The 27,210-nt window shown below is 60.0% G+C and overlaps 1 protein-coding gene across 1 annotated transcript in view; it reads left to right on the top strand.

Annotated features, from left to right (window-relative positions):
• The first annotated feature begins 6,318 nt into the window (after positions 1-6,318).
• Positions 6,319-27,210, top strand: part of LOC119090164 (tensin-1) — a 66,712-nt gene continuing 45,820 nt past the window's right edge. Inside the window, exons 1-7 of the mRNA XM_037212955.1 lie at positions 6,319-6,364; positions 10,791-10,982; positions 11,778-11,968; positions 13,303-13,452; positions 15,075-15,284; positions 15,553-15,716; positions 17,636-17,802. Of these exons, the coding sequence (XP_037068850.1) occupies positions 10,851-10,982; positions 11,778-11,968; positions 13,303-13,452; positions 15,075-15,284; positions 15,553-15,716; positions 17,636-17,802 (1,014 nt within the window). The 5' untranslated portion in view covers positions 6,319-6,364; positions 10,791-10,850. The remainder of the gene's footprint in view (positions 6,365-10,790; positions 10,983-11,777; positions 11,969-13,302; positions 13,453-15,074; positions 15,285-15,552; positions 15,717-17,635; positions 17,803-27,210) is intronic.

Below are 27,210 nucleotides of genomic sequence, written 5' to 3' on the forward strand. Positions count from 1 at the left end.
GCGTGATATTTTTCGTGGACTTCTCCTTTTATGTTGAGTTCACTGAACCCTATTATCGGCATGATTTATTTTATTAGCTCCCGTTTGGTTGAGATCAAAGCTTTGACTGTGAGTTGAAAACCGAACACTTCAGGCACTAATCGCGCGAATGTGTCGACAAGACTGAATTTTGGCCTATGTGTTTCCCAGTGACAAGAATCGCACCCACGGTATGAAAGCATTGAGTAACCCGCCATGCCAAATTCGCCGTTTCTTGTAATTTCTTCCAGCGACTTCCAAATTACATGGAAGGTCCTTGACGGCGCCAAAGACGGCAACGTCGGAGCGACGAAGGCCACGTCCCGCGTGATTCGCTCCACGACGTGATCCGTTACGTGGCGTGGTCCGTGGCATCGCGTGATTCTGTGCGATTTTTGCCGAGCTTCACCTCAAGCTCACTTGTGATGTGGGGAGGGAGCGTCCATTTGAAAGGTGAAATTTGGTGTGATGTCATGCTGCAATTGACTCGTGACGGCATTGCAATCTAAGTGTTTTGCAACGTGCTGTTGGGATGTAGGCGGGAACTGCCGCGATGCAGTTAGGGTAGAAAGGTCAGAACGTTGTACCGGGCCTGTCCCACACTGCTGACGCTTGCTCACGCTGTTTGGTAATCCCGAAGAGGCTAGGTCATGTCCTGGTAGCTCTTCACCAGCTGCAGTCTAGTTCCCTGTCTCAGTGATTTGATCGCTCAAAGATCAGCTCTTTCCTGCTCACATCGTGGCCAGTTGCTTACATCACAGACGGCTGCTTACATCACAGACAGCTGCCTACATCACAGACATCTGCTTACATCACAGGACAGCTGCCTACATCACAGACGGCCGCTTACATCACAGACATCTGCTTACATCACAGGACAGCTGCTACATCACAGACAGCTGCTTACATCGCAGGACATCTGCTCACGTGACGTATGGCTGCACACTTCATATATAAGAAGCGGCATCGTTCTGGAAAGATTCCCGACGAAGTGGTGGAATGGCCAAGACGTTGTGTGTTTACTTGCACACTGAACAGAGACGATAGTCCAAACAATTTTTCTATTCGTTGTTACGCACGCCTGGTCTCATTCTGTAACGTTGCAGCTAATTGTTGCCGACCCGACGCGGCATCCAGGTGACGAAAATGGAGAAAGTGGAGCATCAGGCTAGTGCGCGCAAAGAATCATCCGGCTTTTCGGTCAGTTGTAGAGACGTTGATCGCGCACGGTTTAAAATTGAAACTCAATCGTGAGCGAACGGGTCAGACTGATAGATGAAATAACGAGTCACGCTCTGAGAGGCGAGCTGGACGGACTCCACCGCTGGAGCAAGGACAAATCTAGAAAAGTCATTATCAAACGTCGAGTCAAAGGCGAGGTCACAACTAGGACGGATGAAGATCTCACCCCCATTATGGAACTCACCACAAGAGCTCACGCAGCCAAAGATCAGAGGGTGAAGGAGATTCACGTCCAAAAGCTGGAGGAGCTCGAGAGCAATAACACAGCCTCAAGGACCGAACCGGAAGGACCGAACTTCGCTGCTTTGAAGTCGCGAAGGCACTGTCCAGGCATCGTGGCCCATATAGCAGAGACTGCAACGCGGGACGTGAGAAAACCGGAAGATGAGCTACACCAGAATGTCAGGCAAGCATCAGAAAGTGTCCAACCACAGAAGCCAAATGCGACAAAAGAAGAAAAAGCGGCCATCAAGACGCTGGATAATAACGAGATTGCCATCACATTCCCAGGTGACAAAGACCTTGCCCACAGTAGTCATAAACCAAAGCAGAAAATACTCGCAAGGTGAACGAACAACTTGGTGAGTGGTGTGACATGCAGCAAACCGAAGAAAGATCCTACGTCAGCAACCGAACGGAAATTGACCAGTCTCCTAAAGATGAACAAGGACGAAACAGATTATCAACATACGCTGCTCAATGCCAAAATCTAAATCAACATCACGGCAAGCTAACTCACATCTACGTACTACCAAAGATGTACAAGACCAACATATATCTAAGACACATTGTCGGCTTCGGACTCCACTTGCTGTCCGCTAAGCGAGCTCATGGTCAAGCGGAAAGAAGACAGTGATCATCAATAGAATCAGTCCTTCCAGGAGCAAGTCATTGTCATGCGTGAAGAAATCAGTCTACTCCACTTCAGTAGTACAAGATGTGCGTCTGACCAGACACAGGGCCTACAAAGAACCAGGTTCGACGTAGCGAGCCTGTGCAACAACGGACCGACACATGAAGCCGTCACCATTGTGCCGAACAGGTTGGAGACCGATGACGCGCTACCGAAAAGAGTGCGAACTGCCGGGGACATGCCGGAAACCAACCGCAACCGGTCGCTGCGTGAACTTCCAGTCGCGCCACCTGAAGGCGGTCAAGAAAGGCATGGTGAGATGCCTTCAGTTTTGTGCAAATGTCGTCAGATGGACGATGATGAAACTAGGGAAAGTGAGAATTAAGCCACTTAACCCAGGCACTCCGCAGGAACGGGTAACCAAAACACTTCTCAGCCTAGATGCCGAAAATCATCCAGAACAAACAGGGATGCCAAAATAATAATGGAACTGCGGTATTCATTACCGGCATCATTTTTATTATCAACGGTATCATTACCGACGAAAGGGACCTGTCAGACAAGATTATAGTGATGTGTGGACGATGGGATATCGGGTGGCCTTCAAAAGCGTCTCAACGCTCCGGGAAACGCTGACCAACGTCAGACCACCGACACCAAGGAGCCCGTGAAGAACCGCGCATACGACATACGACAGATCGGAGCAGATCCTCCATGGCAGAAGGGACGTCCTGTATCGGTCGGACAGGAAAAACGCAAATAAGTAACCGTCTGAGCGGAGGTCTGAATGCTGATGTGACAAGCATACATGGTCCGAAGTCGATGGCCAGCCGGCATGGAATGAGATAAACTTCATGGACAGAAAGAAACACTGGAAAGTGAGACAAATCAAGGAGATCTCGGCAGCTGGTATCTGTTCTGCCCCCAGCAGCTGCTGTTTGATTTTGTCCAACAGCTGCTCCTTAATACTTTCCCGGCAGCTGCTGATTAGTTCTGTCCCGACGACTGTTGTTCGATCCGGTCTTGGCAGTTGCTGCTTGATCTTGTCCCGGCAGCTGTTGTTTGATCCTGTCCAGGCAGCTGCTGTTTAAGTCCTGTTCCGACAGCTGCTGTTGGTTCTATCCAGGTCGCTGCTCCATGCTATCCCGGCTGCTGCTGTTTGATCCTGTCCCGGCAGCTGCTGTTTAGTCCTTTCCCGGTCGCTGCTCCCATGCTGTCCCGGCAGTGTCTGCAGCTCGGCTGGCATCGATCGGCGCTGGAGCGCGCAGCTCCGGCCGCGCCGCCGTCTCTGCAGCACGCCGCGCCGTCAGTCGATGCCCGACGCGCCGTCCCAGCCGCCGGAGAGACGGCCACGCCGAGCGACCGCGGCTGACCGCCTCGGGGCACCGCGCGGAGGTGCGGCGGTGGCCAGCTCGAGGCCGACTTCAGCTCCCTGTGCACATCGGCGCGAACAAGCAGTGTCGTCGGTGACCTGAAGCGGGCACGCCGGCGCCCCGGCCCGGAAGCGGGTCGAGTGGACCGCCGAGGGAACTGGCACGGGAAGACCCCGCCGCCCGCGGCCGTGCTGACCCCCAACTGCATGGGCTTCGTTTGAACCGCGTGCTGGAGAGGCTCCGAATGTGAACGCGTCAGCTGAGAGGGCAGCTCGTGTCTGCCTTGTGGAAGAGGTGTCAGTGGTGTTGACTTTCTGTTGAGCGCGCGCTGAGGTCGCGTGGGAAGGACAAAGATATCCGGTCTGAAACAGTCCACGGACCCCACTTGGTGCGATGCCGGCGGGTGGTGAGCGTGATCTCCGGGCCGCTGCGTGAGGGTGTGCGCTGCGAGAGGGCTCACCGGCGCCCGCTGACGGCGCCGGCCGGACCGCACCGGCGCGGCCATGTAGCTCCAGCCACCGTGCAGCCATGCAGCAGGTCCTGCGTAACATGGAGTACTTCCGGGACTACCTGGCCCTACCAGCAGCGGCGCGAACAGCGCGAGCAGCACCGGCGGCGGCGCGAGCAGCGCATGACGCGCAGTCTACCGGAGCCGGTGCCGGCTGCGGCGGCACCGGCACCGGCGGCCGCGGCCGACACGGGCTCGGAGAGCGAGCCGGACGGCGGCCGGGCGCCGCGCCGGTCACGCGCCGCCGCCAAGATGCGTCGCCGGCTCAGCCACGACATCAGCGCCTACCAGGCGCGCGCACGAGTACGGAGCGAGGCATGGATGCCGGCGGCGCGTGCCGGCGCGGTCCGGCGCGGGGGGGGGGGGGGCACATCGCTGCATGCCGTCGCTTGGCCCTGACAGACGTCCCGTAAAGGAGCAAACTACGTCGGATATATGTACTACAAGCATGGCTATTTTGCAATAGTTGCGATCATTGTTGGTAGAATAGGAGCTCTTGGCTTCACGCCTGAGTCACAGGTGGCTGGCATAGACTATCGTCGGGGTGTTCGACTTCTCATCCTGCGTGCTGATGCGTGGCACCCCTCAGCTCTGTTGGTGGAGTGGGATGTGGCACCTGTTGGGCCGCCGTACGGCCTGCACGCGCCGCTCCGGCCTCCCGCGAACGATTGTCACCGGTTTGAAGCGTCGAACGAGGCGCGCTGGCGCTCGATCGACGCACCTGGGTTGAGGCTGCAGCTCTCGGAGGTCTCAGGGTAGTGTGAGCGGCTGACAGGTGCTCGCTTTGTAATCTCATCGACGAGCTGTCGGAGACAACGAGATGGAGGAGTGGAAAAACTGCACGGGGAGCCGCCTGCTCGGCAGTTTTGAGCCTAGTTGGGTGAACTGTTCTTTCACCAAAGGCATGTTCACGCGCTCTACTCAGCTTCTCCGTGGGTCAAACTCGGCGTAACTGACGGCGTACGCTCGCGTCGGCTGGCAGCCGGGCTCGGGCAAGTGGCCGATGCGCAGTGCGGTGGGCTGGGCGCGGTGCACGACCCACCATTGACCGGCACTGTGACGGGGACACGCCGCCGGCGGGGATCAATGCGGCTGACGGTGGCGGCCTGGGGGTGGCGGCGGGGCGGGGTGGCCGCCTCATCGGCACCTGTCGTCGGCCCGCTCGCCGGTGCCGGCAGGTCGGACACGCACGTCCCGCCGCCGCGGCGCGGGGGTCGCGCGGCCGTGCCATCGCTGTGGGGTCACAGCAGTAATGTCACGTGCTGATGGGGCGTGTCAGAGGGTCGCTGCGATGCTGTCACGCAGTTGAGGGCCTCATGTCACCTGACCGCGAACCGGAGCCGTTAGCTTCCGTACGAGCCCCGGCCATTGTTCGGTGGCTCGCGCGCCGCCGGGTACTGCAACAGGCGTGTTGTGCGGACGCAACGCCGGGGCTCAGCGGCCGTGGCCAGGCGGGACAAGCGGCGGATTGCTTCGGGTGTTCTGCGCACCGGCTGATAGCGCTTCCGAAGACTGCCGTGCGCTTGCGGAGACGCTGTTGCACCAAGGAGGACGCATTCTTGAAGTGGGACGCTAGTGGATGACTCTAAATCTATTATTGCAAATAATGTTCCGAAAATGCGCGTACCAATAGGTATGTTTATGTTACACGTGTACGTAGAGGGCAGAACAATGAGTCAACACGCGACTGGTATGCACCGCTGCTGCGGTGTATACCAGCCGCGTATTTTGTTGACACAATTTGTATTTTGTGGCTCCGGCAAGCGTTCATAAATGCGTACCCAATGCCACAGTATTTTCACGGAAGGGCGACTATCGGCATAGCTGAAGACACCGTGGGACTTTGTAGTGGATGATGCAATGTTCTTCGCATGTAACCCAACAAATTTATGTTAGCTGCACCCAATCCCGGCCAATATAACCCTTTAACAATTGCTATGTACCATGAACGTCTTTTGGATTCGGACACATGCTCTGCATTCTGACGAGATAACAGTTAATAATAATATGCTTCCCTTCCGGCTGCATCGGATTATTGTTGTTGTTTTCGTTGCTTGTGCTTTTGTCTGACATTCACAGCACCTGAAACCAGGAGTTCCTTTCGTTCTTCCAGCCCGTCCGGTGCTGAGCAAATCTGTCAGAAAACGGCGTAAGACATTGACAGTTGCATCGTTTTTGTGTGTCAGCTATATTATGCCCAATTAAAACGTTCCGGTTTCTGGACACTGGCGAAGACTGATCACCTTGTTAAAAACCATCGGCGTCTTGCGTGCTAATTGCTGACGGTAAGGGTGGTCGGCTAACTCTTTTGTTCTTTTTCAGCTCCAGAATGACCCACTAGTGAAACCACGGCAGCCACCAACTAAACCGGTGAGTCCGCGACGCCGCGGGCGCCGCGCACATCGCCGCAGTATATCGCATATATATATATATATATATATATATATATATGTATATGTGTGTGTGTGTGTGTGTCATGTAAAGCTCCGAAGAGAATCCTCCCGCCTTGTCAGTGAGCAGTCCCCGAGGCGTGTCCCCCCGCTTTGTCAGTGAACAGTCCCTGAGGTGTGTCCTCTCGCCTTGTCAGTGAGCAGTCCCCGAGGCGTTTCCTCCCGCCGTACTGGTCAGCCCCGAGGCTTGTCCTCCCGCCTTGTCAGTGAACAGTCCCCGAGGCGTGTCCTCTCGCCTCGTCAGTGAGCAGTCCCTGAGGCGTGTCCTCCGCCTTGTCAGTGAGCAGTCCCCGGGACTTGTCCTCCCGCCTTGTCAGTGAGCAGCTCCCGAGGCATGTCTTCTCGCCTTGTCAGTGAGCAGTTTCGAGGCGTGTCCTCCCGCCTTGTCAGTGAGCAGTCCCCGAGGCACGTCCTCCCGTGTATTGCCTTCTTGGCACTAGTAGCCGTGAGCTCAGCTGCCGACTCAAAAGCCCAGCGTCTGGACAAATTTCCTGGAGGTGCTCTGGCACAGAAACAACTAATCAGCATTATCAGGCTGATCGGACCATTTTTCGTCCTGCTTTCCGCTCTCGTTGCCGTATGGGCACGCACGCACGGCAACACTTCAGCGTTCCCGCGCACTTGAGGTTGGTGGTCGGCTCAATGCCGACATTCGCGGTCGGCCTCTCCTGACAACGTGGTGTCGGTTACGGTCCGTGCGGGACGTCCCAGCGGGAGACGCGTCGGCCTGCGTCTGGCACCACGCTCCTGGTCAGCCTGCGGGGACCATGGGTCCGTTCTCTCGGCGGCGGACCTTCCGGGCCGGAGCGGCGCGCCCGGGCGGCCGTGGGACGGCCCGCGGCGGGTGGAGCCGGCGGGGCCCGGCTCTGACCGGTTGGGCGGCCCGCTCGGCGCCGCGCGCCGGCCGGTTCTGCGGCGCCGCCGGCCCGACTCCCGTCCGCAACGCGCTCCCTTATCTCAGGTGCGGCCACGGCCAGATCAATTTGGCTGTATCTAATCGCGGCGTGCAGCCCGGTTGGCCGGGTCGATTCGTGGCCGCTGCGGTCCGAGGCGCAGTGTGTCGCCGACGGCAGCGCCCGCGGTGGAGTGCTGCGGCGTTCCCGCACCCCAGCAGCCGCCCGGGCGCGGGTGCGGCGGAGCGGGGGGAGTGCAGCGGGGTGCGGACCGAACTGACGCGGGGCGACCTCAGAGAAGAGCCGGGGCTTTACTGGCTGCCGGAAGCGGGGAAGGACGACGGTTCGAGCGGTGGCTGAAGTCCACCCAGCGGACTGCGACGGACGAATCCCGTGGTGGGAATCGAATCAGAAGTTGTAAGTGATTCAGCGGATTAAGTTCGGGCTGTCAACCGGAAACGGCATGTGATCGGTGGCCTGCCGGTGAAGCCAGTGACTCGACCGGTGAGAGCGGCGTGGCGGCTATGAGGTGCGCGTGACACCGTGGCCAGGCACCAGCTTGCAAAGCGCGGGCACAGGTAAATCTGCATACAAAATGGGATTTGCGCGTGAGCTTCTGGTCCAATCTCTCCGCACTTGATGGGAGTCGCAGGTGCGACTCAGGGATGGAAAGCACTTCGAAACGCTGAGATGGAAAGGATTGCTTCTAGGGACAAATGTAGCATAGAATGGGGCATATCTGACTGTAACAGAAGCTTTGCTGGAATGACCCATTACCTCCGAACGGCACGTGCTGCCCGCCATGGTCCTTGTGACCCGCCGAGAGACGTGTTCGTGCTTTGGATGGGTGGCAATCAGCTGCGTGGTCACGAGCTCCGGGCGTCTGGGTCCAGCGTCGCGTCCATCAGCCTGTGCTGAACATTATTCGGCACCAGTCAGGAGTCCAGTCGGCGCCAGTCAGGAGTCCAGTCGGCACCAGTCGGGAGTTCAGTCGGCACCAGTCAGGAGCCCAGTTGGCACCAGTCAGGAGTCCAGTCGGGAGTCCAGTTTGCACCAGTCGGGAGTCCAGTCGGCACCAGTCGGGAGTCCAGTCGGCACCTGTTGGGAGTCCAGTCGGGAGTCAAATTAGCACTAGTCAGGAGTCCCGCCAACACCAGTCGGGAGTCCAGTCGGCCACTATGATTCCCGCCAATCGGAGAGGATGATCAGCTGGCGCCATTCAGCAGTCCTCCGCCGCACTCTCGCGCCAACCATGAGCGCAACCTGGGCCCCCGCTGGCGCGCGAGCTCCGCGACGGTGCGCCGCAGAACCAGGAGAACGCCGTCCCGCAGGCTGACGAGGCCGGCGCTGCTGAGCCAGCGACGACTCGCTTCACCAGCGGAGACGCTCCGCAGCAGCGCGTGACGAGGCGTGCGGCGGACGCTTTTGACGTAGAAGAACGCCGGCCGCCAGCTCAGCTGCGCCGGCGGCCGCCGGTCGGGCCGCGTAACGAGATCAGAGCGGTGTGCGCGCGGCTGCAGGACCGGTCCCACCGGGGCCGACTCGGCACGGTGCGACGCGAACGACCGGCGGCCCGGTCTGAGACGGTGCTGACGGCGCGGCTGTGAACTGACGCCTGAGTCGGGGTCGGCCCCCTGTGTGTCGGGGATTGGCCGGCACTCCCGTGGTCGGTGTACCTGGAGTCGACTGGCGCCCCTCAGGTTGGTGTGTACCGGGAGTCGACTCACGCTCCTCTGGTCGGTGTGCCAGGAGTCGACTGACGCCCCCTGGTCGGTGTGCCGGGAGTCGATTGGCGCCCCCTGGTCGGTTGTGTCGGGAGTCGACTGGCGCCCTTCTGTTTGGTGTACCGGGAGTCGATTGGCGCCCCCCTGGTCCGTGTACCGGGAGTCGGCTGACGCCTCCCTGGTCGGTGTGTCGGGAGTCGACAGCCGTCCATCTGGTCGGTAAATATTTACGGTAGCCGCTGGTGCCGGCCAATCAGCCGGCCAGCGTCGCTGTTGACGGGTCCCTGCTCCAGCCGCGGCCCCCGGCTCCGGCCCCGGCCCGGCTTCGGCCCCTGCTCCAGCCGCGGGCTCCGGCTCGGGCCCCGGCCCGGCTCCGGCCCCGGCCCCTGCCCCAGCCGCGGCTCCGGCTCGGGCCCCCGGCCCCGGCTTCGCCCCCTGCTCCAGCCGCGGCTTCGACTCCGGCCCCGGCCCGGCTCCGGCCCCGGCCCGGCTTCAGCCCCTGCTCCAGTCGCGGCTCCGGCTCCGGCTCCGGCTCCGGCCTCGGGTTGGGCTTCGGTCTCTGCCCCACCAAACCAGGCACAGAACCAAATGCCTGGCATGCATGTTATGAGAGTCCTTCATATGGTGACATACACTGAATTCGTCGAATTTCTGGAGTGATGCAGTGCGTGCATTGGCTGCGCTAACGCTTAGTCGCCCACATGCTGGTTTTCTGACCTCGTGACCGAAAGGTTGCTTGAAAAGGAAAGATTGCTCGCCAAGATCACGCATAATTCGACTGCCACGCGCACAGCCCATTACACAGAGTACCACTGGCACGCCGCCGGCAAGAGCTGGAGCTCACCTCCACGCCACACCGACGCGGGAGAGCACCGCAGTCCCGCCCTGCAGCCGGCAGCGGTCCGCGCGCCTATCGCGGCGCCACACGCTCGTGAGAACAAGGGCTGGCTCTGTCTGTCCACCGCGGCGGCGGCGGCCGGTGGCGGCACACGTGCTGTCTTCACAGGCCCGCCGCCCGCGGACGCCGGCGGCCGCGGCTTCGCGCCGTGTCACCGTATCAGCGCCACCTGCCGGCGGGCGGCCACTTCGGCATTTGCACAATGGACGCCCTGATCGAGTCGGTTTGCTCGACCGGCACGCCAGTATCGCCGCGTCGTGTCAACAGTGCGGCGGCAGTGTCACCAAGGTCATGCTGCAGCAGAGGCCCGATCCGCGTCCGACGCTCGCTCGTGAATTGGCGAGCTCCTTCTGCTCAAGTGGCACTTGGCGTCGGCTTATTGGAGCGATTAACACCAGACGATAGGAACCGAACTTTCCGGACGCAGTCGCTCTTGCTGCCACGGCCGGCCGGAACCCGTTCCCACGGATGGGGCCGCCTCAGGGCAAGTTCCCGGTCAACTTTGAGAAGAAACATCGAGCTAGGAAACCCCAGCGCAGCGCGGTCTGGCGGTTATCTGCGCAGACTATTTTAATGATGACCTGTGCCGGCTTGCTCTGTTACAGCTCCCTCAGGGCATATTGGTGGCTGGGCGGAGGTCTCCGTGCTGACCTGTGCCGGGTTACTGTTAACAGGGGTCGCTCTGTTACAGCTCCCTCAGGGCAGGTTGGTGGCTGAGCGGTGGTCTCCGTGCTGACCTGTGCCGGCTCGCTCTGTTACAGCTCCCTCAGGGCAGGTTAGTGGCTAAGCGGTGGTCTCCGTGCTGACCTGTGCCCGTTCGCTCTGTTACAGCTCCCTCAGGGCAGGTTGGTGGCTGGGCGGAGGTCTCGGGAGCGGCCAGGTCAGACCAGCATGGAGCTCAACTTCGTCACCCAGCGCGTGATGGCGCTCTGCTTTCCACCGGGCGTTGATGCTGCCACCTACCGGGAAAATCTACGGGAAGTGGCGCAGATGCTGCAGACCAAGCACGGCGACAGCTACATGGTAATTGGGATTAGAGCTGTGCCGGTCTTTTGGTGATGGGTGGACCGGTGGAATGTGGTCCTGCCGGTAAGGATCCATTTTGCCGAGGATTAACGCAAACGTCTTGTAATTGACAGGAAGGCATTCAATTATTGGTGTCTGGAAACCAATAGATACCCGGTCATGTTGAAACTGAAAGATTCCCGGACCTACTGGAACTAATAGGTTCCAAAAGGTTCTCTTTGAAGGGTAGGGCGTATGAGGAAGTGATGTAATTTGATTTGCTAAGAACGACTAGAACACTGTTTAAAAAAAAAAACAATCCAGCTTAACCAACTGCGAACAATGTCGTGTCAGCACTGTAGCGATGCGAAAGAAGTCAACCTCAGCCAAATGCCGTGGCGTCGATGTGGGCGTACTCAACAGACAAGACGTCGGACGTAGTAACCCGCTCTGTCAATGCGCCTCCGTCCGACCGGAGTGAGTCTGTGCAGCAGAATATGCGTGACGCTAACACCGGCTGACGTGACGACCGTGTAGTCGGATGGTCTATGCAGTGGTTACGCGTGACACACATGCAGACAGTCATGACACGCACGAGCGAAGCGTCATCTGGAAGTTCCGGAACCACGCTGCCTAGGCCTGAGTGAGCACGACCTGAGCTGAGCTGAGCTGAGCTGAGATGAGTACGACATGAGCTGAGCCAAGCCAAGCTGAGCTAAGCTGAGCTGAGCTGGCCTGAGCTACGCTGGCCTGAGCTAAACTGAGCTGATCTGAGCTGACCTGACCTGACCCGCCCTGTGCGGTACGCCGCAGATCTTCAACCTGTCGGAGCGCCGTCCGGAGCTGTCGGAGCTGCACCGCCAGGTGGCCGAGTACGGCTGGCCCGAGACGCTGGCGCCGCCGCTCGACAAGCTCTGCAGCATCTGCAAGGCCATCGACAGCTGGACGGCTGCCCAGCCGCACAACGTGGCGGTGCTGCACTCTCGCGGCGACAGCGGCGACAGGTACCCGGCGCCGGCGCCCTCAGGGACTCCCGTCGCCCTCGGTACCCGGCACCGGCGGGGGTCCGGCACAGGGTGTACCCTGCGGGCATTTGGCATCGGACGTACCGGGCACCTGGTACCGCATACGGCATCTCAGATACAGTCATTCGGCATGGGATATGCCTGACACCCGCGTCACCAAACGCCAGACGTACCAGGCATAAGAGATACCTGACGCCCGGCGGACACCCTCTTCCCCGGCAGTCCGGCGCCGCAAACACCCGGCAGCCTTCACAGTCGGCGCCAGGCGTCCTGGTCACCCTCGCCACCGTTACCACATATGCGTTGCAGCCTTTTTATATGCACGTGGCATCCTACCACTGATGCGGCCGACACTTAAATAGAAATGTAGAATATGTACACAATAACCGTTGCTGTCGGCACCCAGTAGTAGATATAGCTGGTTCTCAGCATCCAGCACCACGCCTATGCGACACCCGACACTAGATACACCTGGCACCAGACACCAGCCCCCTCCCCCCTCCTCCCTCCCCCGTCACCCATTTGAAGTCAATAGCTCCTGTGACATCGTTCCTCATGTGTGGAGCTTTGTATTCCATTAGGGACCCTGATTATCCTCACCCATGCTTGCCTGACCTCAATGTGAGACCAGATCACACACCGTGAAAGAACACTGCCCCCCCCCCCCGCAAAAAGACGGAGCAGTTAGATAACAAAACAGTCCTAGAAAAATATGGCACGCTCCATGAAACATGGCACGACTCCATGAAATATGACACGCAACGGCACGACTCCTCCGCCATCGCCTCGCCCCGCCAAGCGATGGCACGGGTTCGCCACCATCGGCCTGGCACGCCCAGACGCTGGCACGGCCTCGACACGTCAGGCCTTTGTCCGGCCGCGATCTGCGCCGTTGTTTTTGCAGAGGTGGGCGGGGGAGGGGCGTTATCTTTCCCGTCGTCGGCTCCGACGGCCGCCGGCTGCAGCGCGCCGAGCCGCTGAAGCTGGCAGGCGGCGCCGGGCTGGGCCAGACCTGACTGCCGCACTGTCCCGACATGTTGTTGTGGCCAGGTGTCTTCGGCACTGATGTCGTTCCGGCGAATACAGATCTGCACTGCGTTCGTGTTCAGCGATTGCAGCCGTTTCAACACGGCGTCGCCACCACGCGGAGTTCTCAGTTCTCATCACCCACCGGGTCAGCGCGCCACAGTAACCTGACGCGTGACGTGGCGTGACGTGACGTGTCGCGTCGGACCTCGGACGCGTCACGCGTCACGCAGCGTCTCGGCTGCGCGCTCTACCCGGCTCACCGTCGACGGCGGGCGTTGTTGCAGAGGCGGCTGGGACCGGATTGGCGTGGTCGTCAGCGCGTACATCCACTACTCCAACATCTGCCGCAGTCCGGAGCAGGCGCTCGACAGGTTCGCCATGAAGAAGTTCTTTGACGACAAGATCCGACACCTGGACCATCCGAGCCAGAAACGGTGAGCTGGGGCGTGGCGCCTGCAAGGTGTCGGGCTTAGCCAAGCTTGTTTGCTGAGCTGAATATCCGCCTGGGCGTTGCGTACCCAGGCGGATATTGCGTACTCAGGCGTACCCGTACCGTCGGAGGCATTGGTTACTATCGGAGGCGAGCACGCGAACGTGGCGCTTTCAATATGATCACGCTCCGCCGTAGCCCATTGTGTTGCGGACGAAAGCAGACCGCGAATAAGGGAAATGTTTCATTTGGTCAGGATCGGTTGAGGGTGAACCGCTGTACAATACCATCTTCACATTGAGAATGCAGTTGGAATACATATGTTTGATGGGCTTGTAGCAGTCCTGCGCGATGGCCAGGCCGGTTTACGTTGTGGAAGGGGATTCGCCGGTGTCCAGTGCGCTGGATCGACAGGGATCAGAGCATGCTGGTCATTATGCATGCATATCTTGTTTTATTGATGCTGCGCCCAGAACTTTAAAAACGCCGTCATGGCCTGCTCGCGTTTTCTAGACGCGTGCATTGCCAGTACGATGCAGAACATTTCAGTCCAGCTCGTTGTAAGCATCAGCGCCACAGGCACGACGGCAAGACGTGTTTCTGGAATACATTATCTTTCACGTCCTTTGGCGTGCAACTACGTGCCACCGCACCGCGCGCTCCCGACGAATGTCGTCTGTGATTCGACATGGCACCTAACGCCACTCGTGAACAGGCGACACTGCACCCTGCACCCATACGCCATGATAGCGGCGATGGACGGCGACCATTGGCGTTCATTGAATGCGGTGCCTCGGACCTCATTGGCTTGCGGCCGGCCGGTTTTGTAGTGAGCCGGGCTTCCGTGCTGGCTGACGCCGGCGGCTTGCCGGCACGGCGTGTCTGACTTTGCTGCGGGCCGGTGGAGAGGTGGGTCGGTGGGTGGAGCCCGCAGTCGCCCCTGGCCTCAACCAGAGGAGGTGGGAGGGGTGGGGTGGGGGGCGTCCGCCGCCACTCGCGTTCCGGACAATGACTCTGAGAGTCGCCTGCAGCGAATGACGTCTGCCAGCTCACTCCCCCCCCCCCCCTCATAGCTGCCGGAGGCGATGGCCGGGGAAGGAGGGGGGGGGGGGGGGCAGTGGCGGTGGCCGGGCCCGCTTCCTCGCCTTATCTCTGTCTTCAGTAGAGGACTTCACGGCTCGTTAAACCAACCCAACGACGCCCAAGTGGAGTGGGTAACGTGCCAGATTGGGAGCGGAACTTTGGGAAAAGTACGGGTGAGACGCTTACGAGATGCTAGATACAGCCATAGCTCCATGAGAAGTGGGTGGACCGGATGAAGGAAGCCTCAGCCGTGAGGGCCTGTAGACCCCAGGGAGCGTGTCCCTCAGCAGAGGCGTCTCCGGGCCGGTCGGGCGCCACGCTCCGCGGCTGGCTCGTCAGCGGCGCCCCAGCGGCAGGCTGGCGGTGGACGGAGCTGACTCGGGCACACTGGCTGCTCAGTCCTCGTGTCTAATGCCCTTCAAAATGGGGAGTCCACCTGCCACCGCGACAACCTGCGCGGGATAATGGAATGCCCGTCACCGCGTCAGCCCCACGCGTGACGTCGGTGCGAGCGGCTGGCTCACTGTTACCGCGCGTTGTCAGGTACGTCAACTACTTCGCCGGCCTGCTGTCGGGCCTGATCCAGATCAACAGTAGCCCCCTGGGTCTGCACCACCTGGTGCTGGTGGGCTCGCCGCAGCTGCGGCCCGCCGGCGGCTGTCGCATCTTCGTCCGCGTCTACCAGGGCATGGTGCCGGTCTGGACGTCCGCCGTCTACAGCGTCGACGACCGCGCCAAGTACACCGTCATCAGGTCAGGCGCAGTTGTGGGCGGCTGGTGGCCACTGGGCCGTGCGTGCCGTCATCAGACATTTGTATTTGCGGCGCGTGCAGCTGCGCAGCCTCACTGCACCCTCAGGTGGCACCGCTTAGGCTAGGAATTTCCGTCGTGAAATATCCAGTTGACATGCGATTCTGGAGGGTCTCTTTACGTCATGTCTTTATATGTGCTGCTGTCTTAGAAATTTCAATGAGTGACCAGGACTAGCGACGTCTCACTTTCCTCTCTCCACGTCTGGCAGTCCGGAGATGGTGCTCCAACTGCGGGGAGACATCCTCATCAAGTGCTACCACTGCGAGTCGGCCACCACGCGCCAGGTCGTGTTCCGCGTGCAGTTCCACACGTGCGCCGTCTCTGACCCGGTGCTCAGCTTCCCGCGGCAAGACCTGGACGACGCCTGCGACGGTACGTGGCGCCGCTCAGCGGCTGTTGGCGGAACTACAGAGTGGTAGTTTGGTCGGCCTCGTGATCGGGGCGCCTCAGAGCGGGTCATCATCATTATCGCCCAGCTGAGTGAAGTCGGAAGTGGAGGCTCTTGGGCCGTTCGAGTTTTTCTATTTTCGGCTACGAATCTGGGACAGCAGCCTTGATTGCGCGCCGACGCAGCTTGTGAAGAGAGGTTTAATATTGAGACTGAGTGCACCGTGAAAGAGCTCGCAAGCTTTAAGTCAAGTCAATTTATCAAGGAATCATGCCATCACTTGGCTGCCTCAGTAGCGTTTGATCCCAGTCCCATTGCATGGCACAAAGGTAAGATAAGCGCTACAAGAAAAGACACAAACACTGACGAGACCGGTAGCGACGGCTCATGAAAGTGAAAACACACCGTTGATAGTCTTACTCAGCACGATCAGGCTTGCTGATACATTGATGCCTTCTTCGAGAGGCAGTGATGGATGGCAGCAGGCAGGTACAGGGTAAGGCTGCGCAGAAAGGGACGTTTGCTGGTCTCACTCAACACGATCAGGTTTGCTAATACATTTATTCATCGTTCGAGATGCCGTGATGGGTGGCAGCAGGCAGGTTCAGAAAGAGGCTGCACAAACAGGAAATATGTGCAACCAACGCTTTGGGAAATTTCAGGGGTTTCCATTACCTTCTTTTTGTCGTTTGCTATTTTTCTGTCATTCTGGTAATCTCCCGCTGTTCGGCCGCAGGTGCGCCGTGTGTTTTAATGTCAATGAACAAAATTTATGTTGGTCATCACAGCTCCAACCTTTCTAATCCAACGTTAACGTGGCCCTTGGTAGCCCCTGCCTCGTATCACTGTCACCACGAGCCCCGTCGCCCGGGTATTTCCCCTACCATTTGAGCCGGCCGGGCTGCCGCCGGGTATCCCCGTCAGCGGGCCGGCCCTGGGGACCGGCCCGCTGGTCCCGCCTGTCGCACCGACAGCGTCCGTCCCCCGGTGCCTTCCGCGGCCGTGTGTCGGCTGGAGGCAGACCGCGCCGACAGCGTCCGTCCCTCCTGTGCCGTCTGCGGCCGTGTGTCGGCTGGAGGCAGACCGCGCCGACAGTGTCCGTCCCTCCTGTGCCGTCCGCGGCCGTGTGTCGGCTGGCGGCAGACGGCGCCCGCGGTGCCGGAGGCCGGGCAATGGGAGGCCGGTCACGAGCAGTGCCCGGCTGGCGGAGGCGTCCGCCGTTGCGTCGCATGGCCGGCTGCTGGAATGCCGCTTTGTTGCGGTTCGAGAGCCTTACCTCTTCTGGTGGCACGCTGTCCCACAGGCTGTGTATCCGACCCGTGAATGACTGCTTGCGATGTCCTGCTCCGCCGGCCTTCTGTACTGCGAAGCCCCGTTATGTTCATCCGTGCTCCGTTGCTGCGAATCTCTGATCTGTTTGGTTGTGCTCCGTTACTGTGTGACCCCGTTCTGTTCAGCTGTGCCCCGTTCCTATGATGTCCTTTGTGGTGACGGCGGCTGCCGCTGACTCACGGTCCATCCTGCCCCGGACGCCGGACGCCGGACGGCTGCGGGTGCAGCCCGTGCGTCCGGTAGAACAGCGCCGCTCCCACCCGACGAGCGCGTCCGCGCCAGCCGGGCGCCCCGACATTGGCCGTGGGCGCGGCCCGTGACGGTCGGCAGGTCGTGCACGGCCGGCTCGTGAGTTCCGTCAGCCGGCCATGGACGGCTTCCGCCGCTGAGCGGCGGCGGATGCCCAGCCGGGGATCGTCGGCCGGCGGCCTGCAACGCTTCCGGCCGCGGTGCGGCGGGCCGTGCTCGCCGTGCTCGCCGTGGGTGTCGTGTCACGCCCTGCTGCCGCCCCGCGTCCGCGTCCGTCGGCCTGACGAGCGCCGCGCTGACCCTCGTGACCCCGCCGCCGCAGACATGCGCTTCCCGATGGACGGCGGCGTCGAGCTGCACTTCTCGGCGTCGAGCCTGGGCCAGGACCAGGCGGCGGCGCCGCTCCGCGTCGACCGCGCGCCCGACCCCGTCCAACGCTGGAACAGCTACGAGGCCTTCTACGCCGGCGGCGCCGACCAGACAGGTGCGGTGGCGGCGTCCACGCCGACGCGCCGGCTATCACCGGGGAGAGAGTGGGGGTGGGGGTGGGGCGACACTCGAGACATGCAGGCCGCGCCCGGGAGGGCGTGCAGCGGAGTCGGCCGTCCACTCGGGAGAAGTGGGTGTGTGCAGCGACATTTGAAGCATACATTTGCATATGTTAATCCCGTTTCGTCTGCTGCGGAAGCTTTTGTGTGTATGTGATATGTGGCTTCATTAAAACCGACATTAGCATGCAATAAGAATATATATATATATATATATATATATATATATATATATATATATATATATATATTATATATATATTGCGGGCTAGGATTTGTGACGCGTAGACCTGGGCACATACGGTCGGGGACCCCACTCTGACGCGGCGTGTGCCGACCGAGGCGCCCAGAGACGAGGTCCGAGTCAGACAGACGCGTGGCTCCCGGCGCGCATCCGAAGGTCGGCTCCAGCGGCGGGTCAGGCCGGCCTGTGACACGCCACAGCGTCGGCGGACGCGGGTCCTCCATCCAGGTCAATGCCGCTCGCGCGGGATTTCTCAGATGACTGGAGCGTAGCAGCTGGATGGCGATAATGTGGCGTATTTCGAGGTAGAAGTGGTGACGCATTCTGGCAGATGCACCGGGTGTGATGGCTCTTTCTGTCCCAGTTATAAAAACCATTCGGCAAGTCCTTGTTCGAGGTCCCGCCTGGCCGTTGTGGAAGCCGTCCGGAGCACAGTGTCCCAGTCGGGTCTCTCATGGCTGGCTACACTCCCTCGCAGCGATGGCCGCGGAGGGCGCGATGCAAGGCTTTCCTGAACGGCCGACCGCTCTGGGGCTCGGCATGGCCAGGCTCGACTGACATTTGCGAGCGCCGCGTCTCATCAGTGTCACGACTTATGGGACATATGCGCACATTTTGTCTCATAACTGTCAGGATCGAAGGGCGGCCACATATATGACGGGGGTCCCCTTTTATGGCGTGAAGATAGTCCGAAACTCTATGATGATATGTCATTGCTGCACGACGTACGCACATTCAATTCAGGTTTGTCCTGATCGTCGGAGCGATACTTTCGCCGTACATCAATGCGTACCGTTGTTCGCATGTCCGATTGAAGGTTTAGCATCTGCTTTTTAAGCGCGCTCGCATGGAGGGACAAGCGCCACCTCGCCGTAACCGCCGCTGCTGTCATTTGTGATCGCTGGCTGTCATCACCATCGCAACTGGCGGCCGTCGGACAGTCTCCCCGGAGCAGCGCTGCCGTATGCAGCGGAGCCGGCGCAGTCTGCGGTGACGGCGGCCGCTGCCATGCAACTGACAGCCCCACAGCCCTGGTCAGGGACGGTAGCTGGAGTCCACCCAGCACCCTAGCAGACCCCCGGGCACGACTGGACGGGGCGGGGCGGGGCGCGCCGGGGCGCCTCGGGGCGCAGCCGTCTGCCGCGACGGCTCACCGACGCCGGCCACGGTAGTCAGGTCGAGCCCGCTGTAGCTGAACAGATGTGCCGCATGCAGTCGTTTGTCCGAGGGGCGAGCGATTTGTGTGAAAGGTTTTGGCGCTAGTAGCGTCCCACGATTGGCGATTGCGGAGCGAAGCGGCTGTGGAGCGAGTTGACGCAATTTGTCAGATTATTGTTTGCGTACTTTTATTTGTTAGATTATTGTTTGCGTACTTTCTTGACGTCACGGACGTGCGGCGCAGTCGCAGTTCTTGCTATTGATTTGTGCACGTTATGCGCGCGAAAACCCACGCTACGTATGCGTATCTCAAGAGCTGCGCAGGGGCCTACCGCGATCTTTGAAAATAGGCTTTAATGTCCGATGAGGTCACGCCGGCGTCGTCCTCTGGCGCCGGTCGGCCTGTGTATCACAACGGGCCCCACGTCTGGCAGCCTGGCGTGCAATCAACGGCGTCGCGCTTCTTTTGCGCGTGAGCTAGTCGCTTAACCAACCATTAACCTTTAGTGGCGCCGTCAGCGGTGCTTAGAGCTTATATCGCATGCTAATTGTATTGTACTTAAGGTGCATCAATGCCTGCAATTAAAGTAGAAAACTGCTGGCTCCTGCTCCACTTTAAAATCCGAATAAATGGACCGCGGAAAGACGCACGTATTCCAGCATTGCGCTTTGCCATGAGCAAGAATCTAGCCTGAATGCCGCTGATTGAGCGCAGGCGGTGAAAGAACCCGTCGACCGAGCTGCTGGCTTTGTTTAGTATCTTAAGGTCATTAGCCAACTGCCTGGCGTGCGTGCCTGTCTTTCTCGGGCGCTTATCACCAGTGCTTTCTCACCATTCAATGAGCCCCCACCTATCACGATTTCGTCAGCGGCGTTCGCGTCATCACGAACTCTCGTTATCCATTCACGCCCGGTGCCCGGGGACTGTCACGTCCCGCCACTCAGTGCTCTATAATGCCATGCAAGATGACCACTTACTGGTCGGCCTCGCCTGAAGGTCGCACGGGAAGGCTTGCCCATTTGCTGCGCTGGTTCGGAGTGCTTTTGTTCCAGCAGGCACCGTTTACCGACCAGTTGCATGTTGCATCGCCCGAGCGTCGTTTGGCCAGTGGATCACAATCAACGCAGTGTATCGAGCCGCCGCGTTCCTTCGCACGCAAGCCAACCATCTAGCCAGCCATTAACTCCTGGTAACACCGTTAGCGATGCTAATGGAGGGTGCCAGAGTTGAGAGTCGGCTGCCTCCCGGCACCTCGTTAGGGAGGTAACCCGTGGTCCCGTTACCCTCCTGCTGAAGCCCAGGTCGCCCAGAGGGGCGTGCGCGCCCGGACCGCCATGGGCACTCGGGTGCCCGCGGAAGCTCGGTTGGGCGGGAGCCATGCAGCGGAGGCGTGGCTCCGCCCTGGCGGCGCCGGGGCGGGGGTCCGGGTGCATGCCGGCTCGCTCGCCGGCCGTCGGGAGCCGCCCCTGTCGTCAGCAGCGGCGCGATAAACAGGCCCGACGGGCGGCACGTCCAGCCGGCCTCGCTGGCGTGGGACGTGAGGCCCGGGCTGGTCCACCAATGGACAGGTGTAGCCGAGGCTGGTCCACCCAGGGACAGGTGTAGCCGAGGGTGGTCCACCCAGGGACAAGCATAGCTGAGGATGGTCCACCCAGTGACGGGTGTAGCCGAGGCTGGTGCACACAGGGACAGGTGTACCCGAGGCTAGTCCACCCAGTGACAGGTGTAGCCGGGGCCGGTCCACGCAGGAACAGGGGTAACAGAGGCCGGTCCACCCAGTGACAGGTGTAGCCGAGGCTGGTCCACCCAGGGACAATCATAGCTGAGGATGGTCCACCCAGTGACGGGTGTAGCCGAGGCTGGTGCACACAGGGACAGGTGTAACCGAGGCCGGTCCACCCAGTGGCAGGTGTAGCCGAGGCCGGTCCACCCAGTGACAGGTGTAGCCGGGGCCGGTCCACCCAGTGACAGGTGTAGCCGGGGCCGGTCCATCCAGTGACAGGTGTAGCCGAGGCTGGTCCACCCAGGGACAGGTTGTAGCCGAGGCTGGTCCACCCAGTGACAGGTGTAGCCGAGGCTGGTCCACCTAGTTACAGCTACCGGTCGTGTGACCAATGCTGCCCCCCCCCCCCCCCCCACCCCCGCTCCTTCAGTGACAGGACTGGCCCATCCAGCTCTGTTTGCCTGACTTGTGTATGTTGAGATGAATAATCCCAACGAACCCTGTAGGCTGTGCCAAAACTCGGCCGAAGGTATGTGAGCCCGGAGTACTGCGCAGCATACAGTGAATCCTGCTCTTCTTGGTGGGGACGTGGGCTTACCAGTTGCGGCGTCAAGGGGGAGGGTATCGCGGGCGCCTCCAATGATTTTGAACTCGGCCATGCGCCCACGACGTTCGGTGAAAAGACTGGCCAAAAGTATCGCGTCCTGAATCATCGGCATGTCGTGGTTCACACGTCTTGTCGACCTGTAGAAAAGACGTCAGAGATCGATAGTTAGCGGCATACCGGGATAAGCTCAGTCAGCTTATGCGACTAAACTGTGAAGATCACAGTGGTCGGCGCTCCTGTGTAAACGTTTACACCACCCGAGATATTCCCGACACTAACAGCCAGGCCATTAGGCTTTAAACAGAGTTGACCTGGCGGTGCGATCTATCTGGCGGTGCGGTGATCTAAACGCGGTGCGATCTCTCTGGCGGCGCGGTGCGAGTCGGTCGGTCGGTCGGATCTCGTCCAACAGAGACTCCAGAGACTCAGGTCCAACAGAGACTCGCTCCTGACTCCAGGGAGCAAGCGACACCGGTGGGCGTCCCGGAGTCTCGCGCCTGACTCCACACAGTAAATCGCGCGAGCCGGCGGTCTCGAAGGCTCGCTTCTGGCTCCAGGCAGCGGGCGGCATCGACCGCCGGTCCCGGAGTCTCGCTCCTGACCCCACAGAGTAGACCGCGCCGGCTGGCGGTCGCGAAGGCTCGTTTCTGATTCCAGGAAGCAAGCGGCGCCGACCTGCGGTCCCGGAGGCTCTGACTCCACAGAGTAGACCGCGCGAGCTGGCGGTCTCGAAAGCTCGCTACCGACTCCAGGCAGCGGGTGGCATCGCCCGGCGGGTCTCGGAGGCCCCCTGCCGACTCCACAAAATAGGCCGCGCCGACCGGCGGTCCCGGAGGCTTGCTGCTGACCCCAGGCAGCGAGCGGCGCCAACCTCCGGTGCCGGCAGCAGGCGGCGGCCAGCCCTCCTTTTACGGCGCCCGCCCGGCGCAATTAATGCAGATTTATGTCATCATCATGGCGGGGCGCGCCGGTGCGGTTGTCTGCAGGCCGTCCGGTGGCGCCGCTGTCGTGGGCGTCGGCCGGCGAGCGCTGCGACAGGCCCAGCGGTCGGTGGCTGCCCCCCCCCCCCCCCCCCCCGCCCGGTCGCCGACTTGCCGATGTGGCTCGGTGGGTTGCGGAGTGCCGACTGACAAAGCGATGGGCTTCGGCAGGCGTCGGTTTTTTTTTGTGGCTGACGCCAACGTGGAAGCCTGCTTTTTCTGATGCGTCATGTTCGTCTCGGAATGGAAAGACTGCTGTCTATTCGTTTCATTTTGTTTTTTGACGTGGTTTTTGTCCCTGAAGAAAATGCATGGCGGAAACTTCGCTCAGCTCCTCTTTGTTTCTGGATTGTCGGTAAACGCGATAGCACTGTGCTGCGGTCGCGCGCCGAACCTTTGAAGCTGTGCCCTGGGGTGACCGTGAGAGGGGAGGGGGGGGGGGGCGGAAGGAGTCCGGCCGCCGGCGGCTGACGGCCGCGCTGGCCCGGCCGCGCCGCGCCGGCTGCCTGACAGCGCCAGGTGCCCGGCTGGGGCCCGCCGGACGCGCTCCGACGCCGGGCGGAGCGGCGCGGCGGCGCAGGCGGACGTGGGCAGGCCGCCGACGCCTGTCAGCCTCTCACCGATGCGTATCAGGCGGACGAGCTGGCCGACGAGGAGCGACCTCGCTCGGCGGCGCCCCGCCTGGCGCCGCTCCTCCGCAGTGCCCACGCCGCATTCAGGGTGTCCGTTTCGTGCGCTCCTGACCTGGGTGTACCTTAGGTGTATTCACAGTGACTTGGGCGAAAACGATTCTAGCGTGACGTCACGTAGAATCCTTGCTGGACGCGCAGAACCTTTTGCGCGACTCGATCTTAAGTGAGACAAAAATTACACAGCAGATTCATCTATAAAGGGGTCATTTCGCGTGTCAAGGACCGACCACGAGTGATGAAAACAACGTGTTTTACGTCACACAGAGCATAATTGTGACGTGACGTCACGTGCGCGTAGAATATAACCCTCTTGATGTGCTGCGAATACGCCTCAGTGTTCGGTTTTGATCCTGCTTATTTTTCCCGTTCATTTCCCGTTTTACTTCCGCCAGCAAATAAATTTCAAGCTCGGCGTGAATGCCTCCCAGTTTCCACCACGTCCAAGTCTAGCCAACAGTAAGTGTGTGTCTTGTGCCCCGCCGCGCCCATTCGGCGTCATGCGCCTCCTGCTGTGACCCCGGCGGCGGCGTGGGGCTCTGCGCGCGCCCGCCACCGCCGCCAGAGCGTCGTGTCGCGCCAGTGCGGCCGGCGCCAGCGCGCATATACGCCTGCGCGTGCTGCCTCCGCAGCGTGCAGCGGCCGGCGCCGCGCCGACGGCGCCCATGGGCCGCTCTGCGGCCGGCTCATTTGCATGCGGCTGGCCGGACGGCGGGCCGCCGGGCGCGCGCGCCGATCGTCAGCGGCCGCCTGGGAGGAGGGTAGGCGGCGGCGGGGCAGGGACCGGGCTAGGCCGCCCGGGAGAGGCGGCGATTGGTGTCAGGGGCACCGATCTGCGGCGAGACCCGCCGAGAGGTGCGCCATACGGTCCTGGTGCCGTGCTGTACCGTGCCGTGCGTGGGACGCCCTCCACGGCGGCGGAGCTGTGCGTGTGCGCAGCTGTCGGCGGATGTCGTCATCGCTCCGGCCCCTGCTCTCAATGTCGGCTGTGAGGGTTGTACACAGCCCGGCCGTCCCGCTCCGCTCGGCCGCTCGGCAGGGGCGTGGCCTCGGCGAGCGTCTCGCTGGGGAGGGGACGGCGCCGCGGCACGGCCGTCATGACCCCGCGCGGCTGCAGCTGCAGCCATTTTCCCGACAGGAGTCGCGCACCGTGTCCGATCGGCATCTCCAGGGGCCGGGCGCTTCGTGTTCGGCTCGAAATGCTCCCGGCATCCGCGTCCACTTGTCACAGGACCCCTCCGAGATCAGTGGCGACAGCCTTCTCGGGCACAGGTGTGAGCAGCACGTGGGCCGGCCGGTTCATCGGCTGATCTTCGCCGAAAACCTGTCCCGGGGGCGTCGCCGGAACGGGTGCAGCGTTCGAACAGCCGCCGCTTTGACCGAGGTGGTCTAGTCTCCCAGATGAACTGAGACAGACGCGTCGGGGTATCTTAATACAAGACATTGCGCGCTGCTGTCGTTTTAGATCGTGCAGCTCCCGGCCTCTTAGACGGCTGGCGGAATGCCAACGGCTGCCTAAACAAAGGTCTTCACACTGCATGTGTTTTAATCCGGAGAACAACCGCTCTGCTTATGAAGTAGCAGCTGCTCCAACTGTTCTGTGATGGTCCTGACAAGCCACGCGAATGCGCGCAGCTCCCACCGTACCGTAAAGGAAGGCGCTTGCCGAAGAGGCGTGGATACTGTGTGTGCTGTCCACGCCATCAGCGTATCGCACACCGTTGAGCAAGCACCTCATCGGCCTTGGGTGGAAAATGCTGCGGCGGCCGTTGCAGATACGGATGCCGCGTTTAGGGTCGCAATTATGGTCGTGTATCGCTTGGCTTGCTTGGCTAGCCTGTGGCTGTCATGCGGCCCGCGATTTGACAATTTATGGCTTCCGATTTCACAAAACTGTGGTTACGCGTGCAAGGCCAAGAAAGGGATTGCATTCGCTCGATGAATCACTGCAGCTTCCTCCCAGATATCCTGATGTTAGGTGTTTGTGTTGGGCAGCTACCAAACAGCAAACCCTTTGTAAACTCATTTCTGGTCCAGCTGTTGTTTGGCGCATCCCAAAACGGTATCATACTTGCATAACGGGCAAAAAATGCTTGTTCCAAAAGCAGGCAATATACTCCTCAACGTCCCATGCCATGCTAAGTACAAAAAAATACTCCTCAATGGCCTGACTTCGTCGGCGGGTAGGAGACCACTTCCATGCAGCAATACTATGTTGAACTGTACATAAGCGAGCATGGCGCTGTGTTTAGAATCAAACTGACACGCTTACAACAATAAATCTAGATTTAAAAGTCCACCCGTGATTTGCATCATGCAATTTTGCGCGAAAAAGGGTCGCGTGCATCCTCATTATGAAAAGAAACCTATGTGTTTGTTAAAAACGAGTTTATTTGTGAGTCAAAGCATCATCAGGTGGGGCCATCTGGTTGAGAAAACGCATTCTTCTCAAAAGCATTTGTTGGGTCGAACCACCCATTAAAACAAGAGTATCCTGTTATCGCATATTGTGTAATGTTTGTTTTTTGTAATATTTCATCAGTTAAAATTGCATATCATGCATTTCGCAAAACCTCTTCCAGTAGCGAAGCGCATTCGCTGGCAAAAACAATTTTCTTGGTAGGCCCACTCTCTTTAAATTCCCACCGAACCCAAGATTCGCAATTGCCTTAATGAACTCAGTACAAATATGGACGGTTAAAATGCCTCGGGGCCGGAACGATGTCCTCACCTTGAACGCCGCGCAATGCTTCCCAGGGCACCGATTGCGTGTTTCCTTTGTCCGCACAAATTGGCCGACCCACGCAGCTGACGTCATTGAATCACCCGGACGGCCGCGGGTCTGTTATCTGTCCAATTACTCGGGCTCGGTGGCCATCAGCCATCACTGTAAAAGGCGCGACGCGCGGTCACCGCCCCGGTAAGTAATCGGACCATCGCCGCACGCAGGATATTGATTGACGCCCCTGAATTCTGTTTTCTGACCTGATTTGTGTGTCGTCGCGGTTCCAAGGACGACGCCGACGCCGATGCCGACGTTTTCACAGCACACGGATATTGTTTGGGAATGGACAGGCTGTTATCCCTCGTCTCTGTGGATGAGAGAGGCAAATATCGCAGATGTCTGGGGCAGACACCGCGATCTTCCGCAAACATGCAGATTGGAACTGGTAAAGTCAGTATGGCTTACGGAAAATGCTGTCTTGCGGAGGCATCGTTTCGCTTTGTCCACGAATCTGTTGGCAATAGATGCTCGCATACTGTGGATAAATAACCATAGCAGTAACTACGTGCCTTCCCTCGTTTTGCTCTAAGCCAATTTTAAACGTGCTCTTACTTTCAGACACCTACTTTGGTGATCTGCTCACTACTTTGCCTAATTTGCCTTTGGGTTGTGCTGTTTTATAACAAATCACGCTTTGGCACATTGACTGCACCTTCGTGGGTCCGCTTCATGGTTTCATAAGCGACTATTTGAATTTTGAAATGGACACGATGTTAACCACAGGTGCTCTGCGACCCTCGCTTTGCAGGCGGCTTTTTTCGCGTGCTTTGTGTCGCTTCAACAAGTGACGACATGCGATTATGACCATGGGTACCGCTTAAACACATGAATTAAACAGATGGCTATTTGTCTGCGCCCGATGCGTGTAATTCGTCTCCACGCACCTGGGCGGAGGGTCGTGACTGGCCGAAGCTGCCGTGCCGGCCGGACCGGTGAGAGCCGCGCCGGCCCGTCACGCACGTGCCGGCGCCGAGCGGCGCGCGCGGCGCTGCGACGCTGCGACGCTGCCGCCGGCGTCCGCGCAGAGGCCGACCAGCCGCTCTGTTTGGGCCCCGAGCGGCGCGAGCCCGGCGCCTGAGTGTCGACTCGGATCACGTGACACGGACGTCACCAGCGAGGGAGATGTCTGACTGCTGACACGCCCGTCAGTCGGGGGTGTTCG

This window comes from Pollicipes pollicipes, unplaced genomic scaffold (genome assembly GCF_011947565.3).
Source record: "Pollicipes pollicipes isolate AB1234 unplaced genomic scaffold, Ppol_2.1 Scaffold_3087;HRSCAF=3621_pilon_pilon_pilon, whole genome shotgun sequence".
Classification (NCBI taxonomy): Eukaryota; Metazoa; Arthropoda; class Thecostraca; order Pollicipedomorpha; family Pollicipedidae; genus Pollicipes; species Pollicipes pollicipes.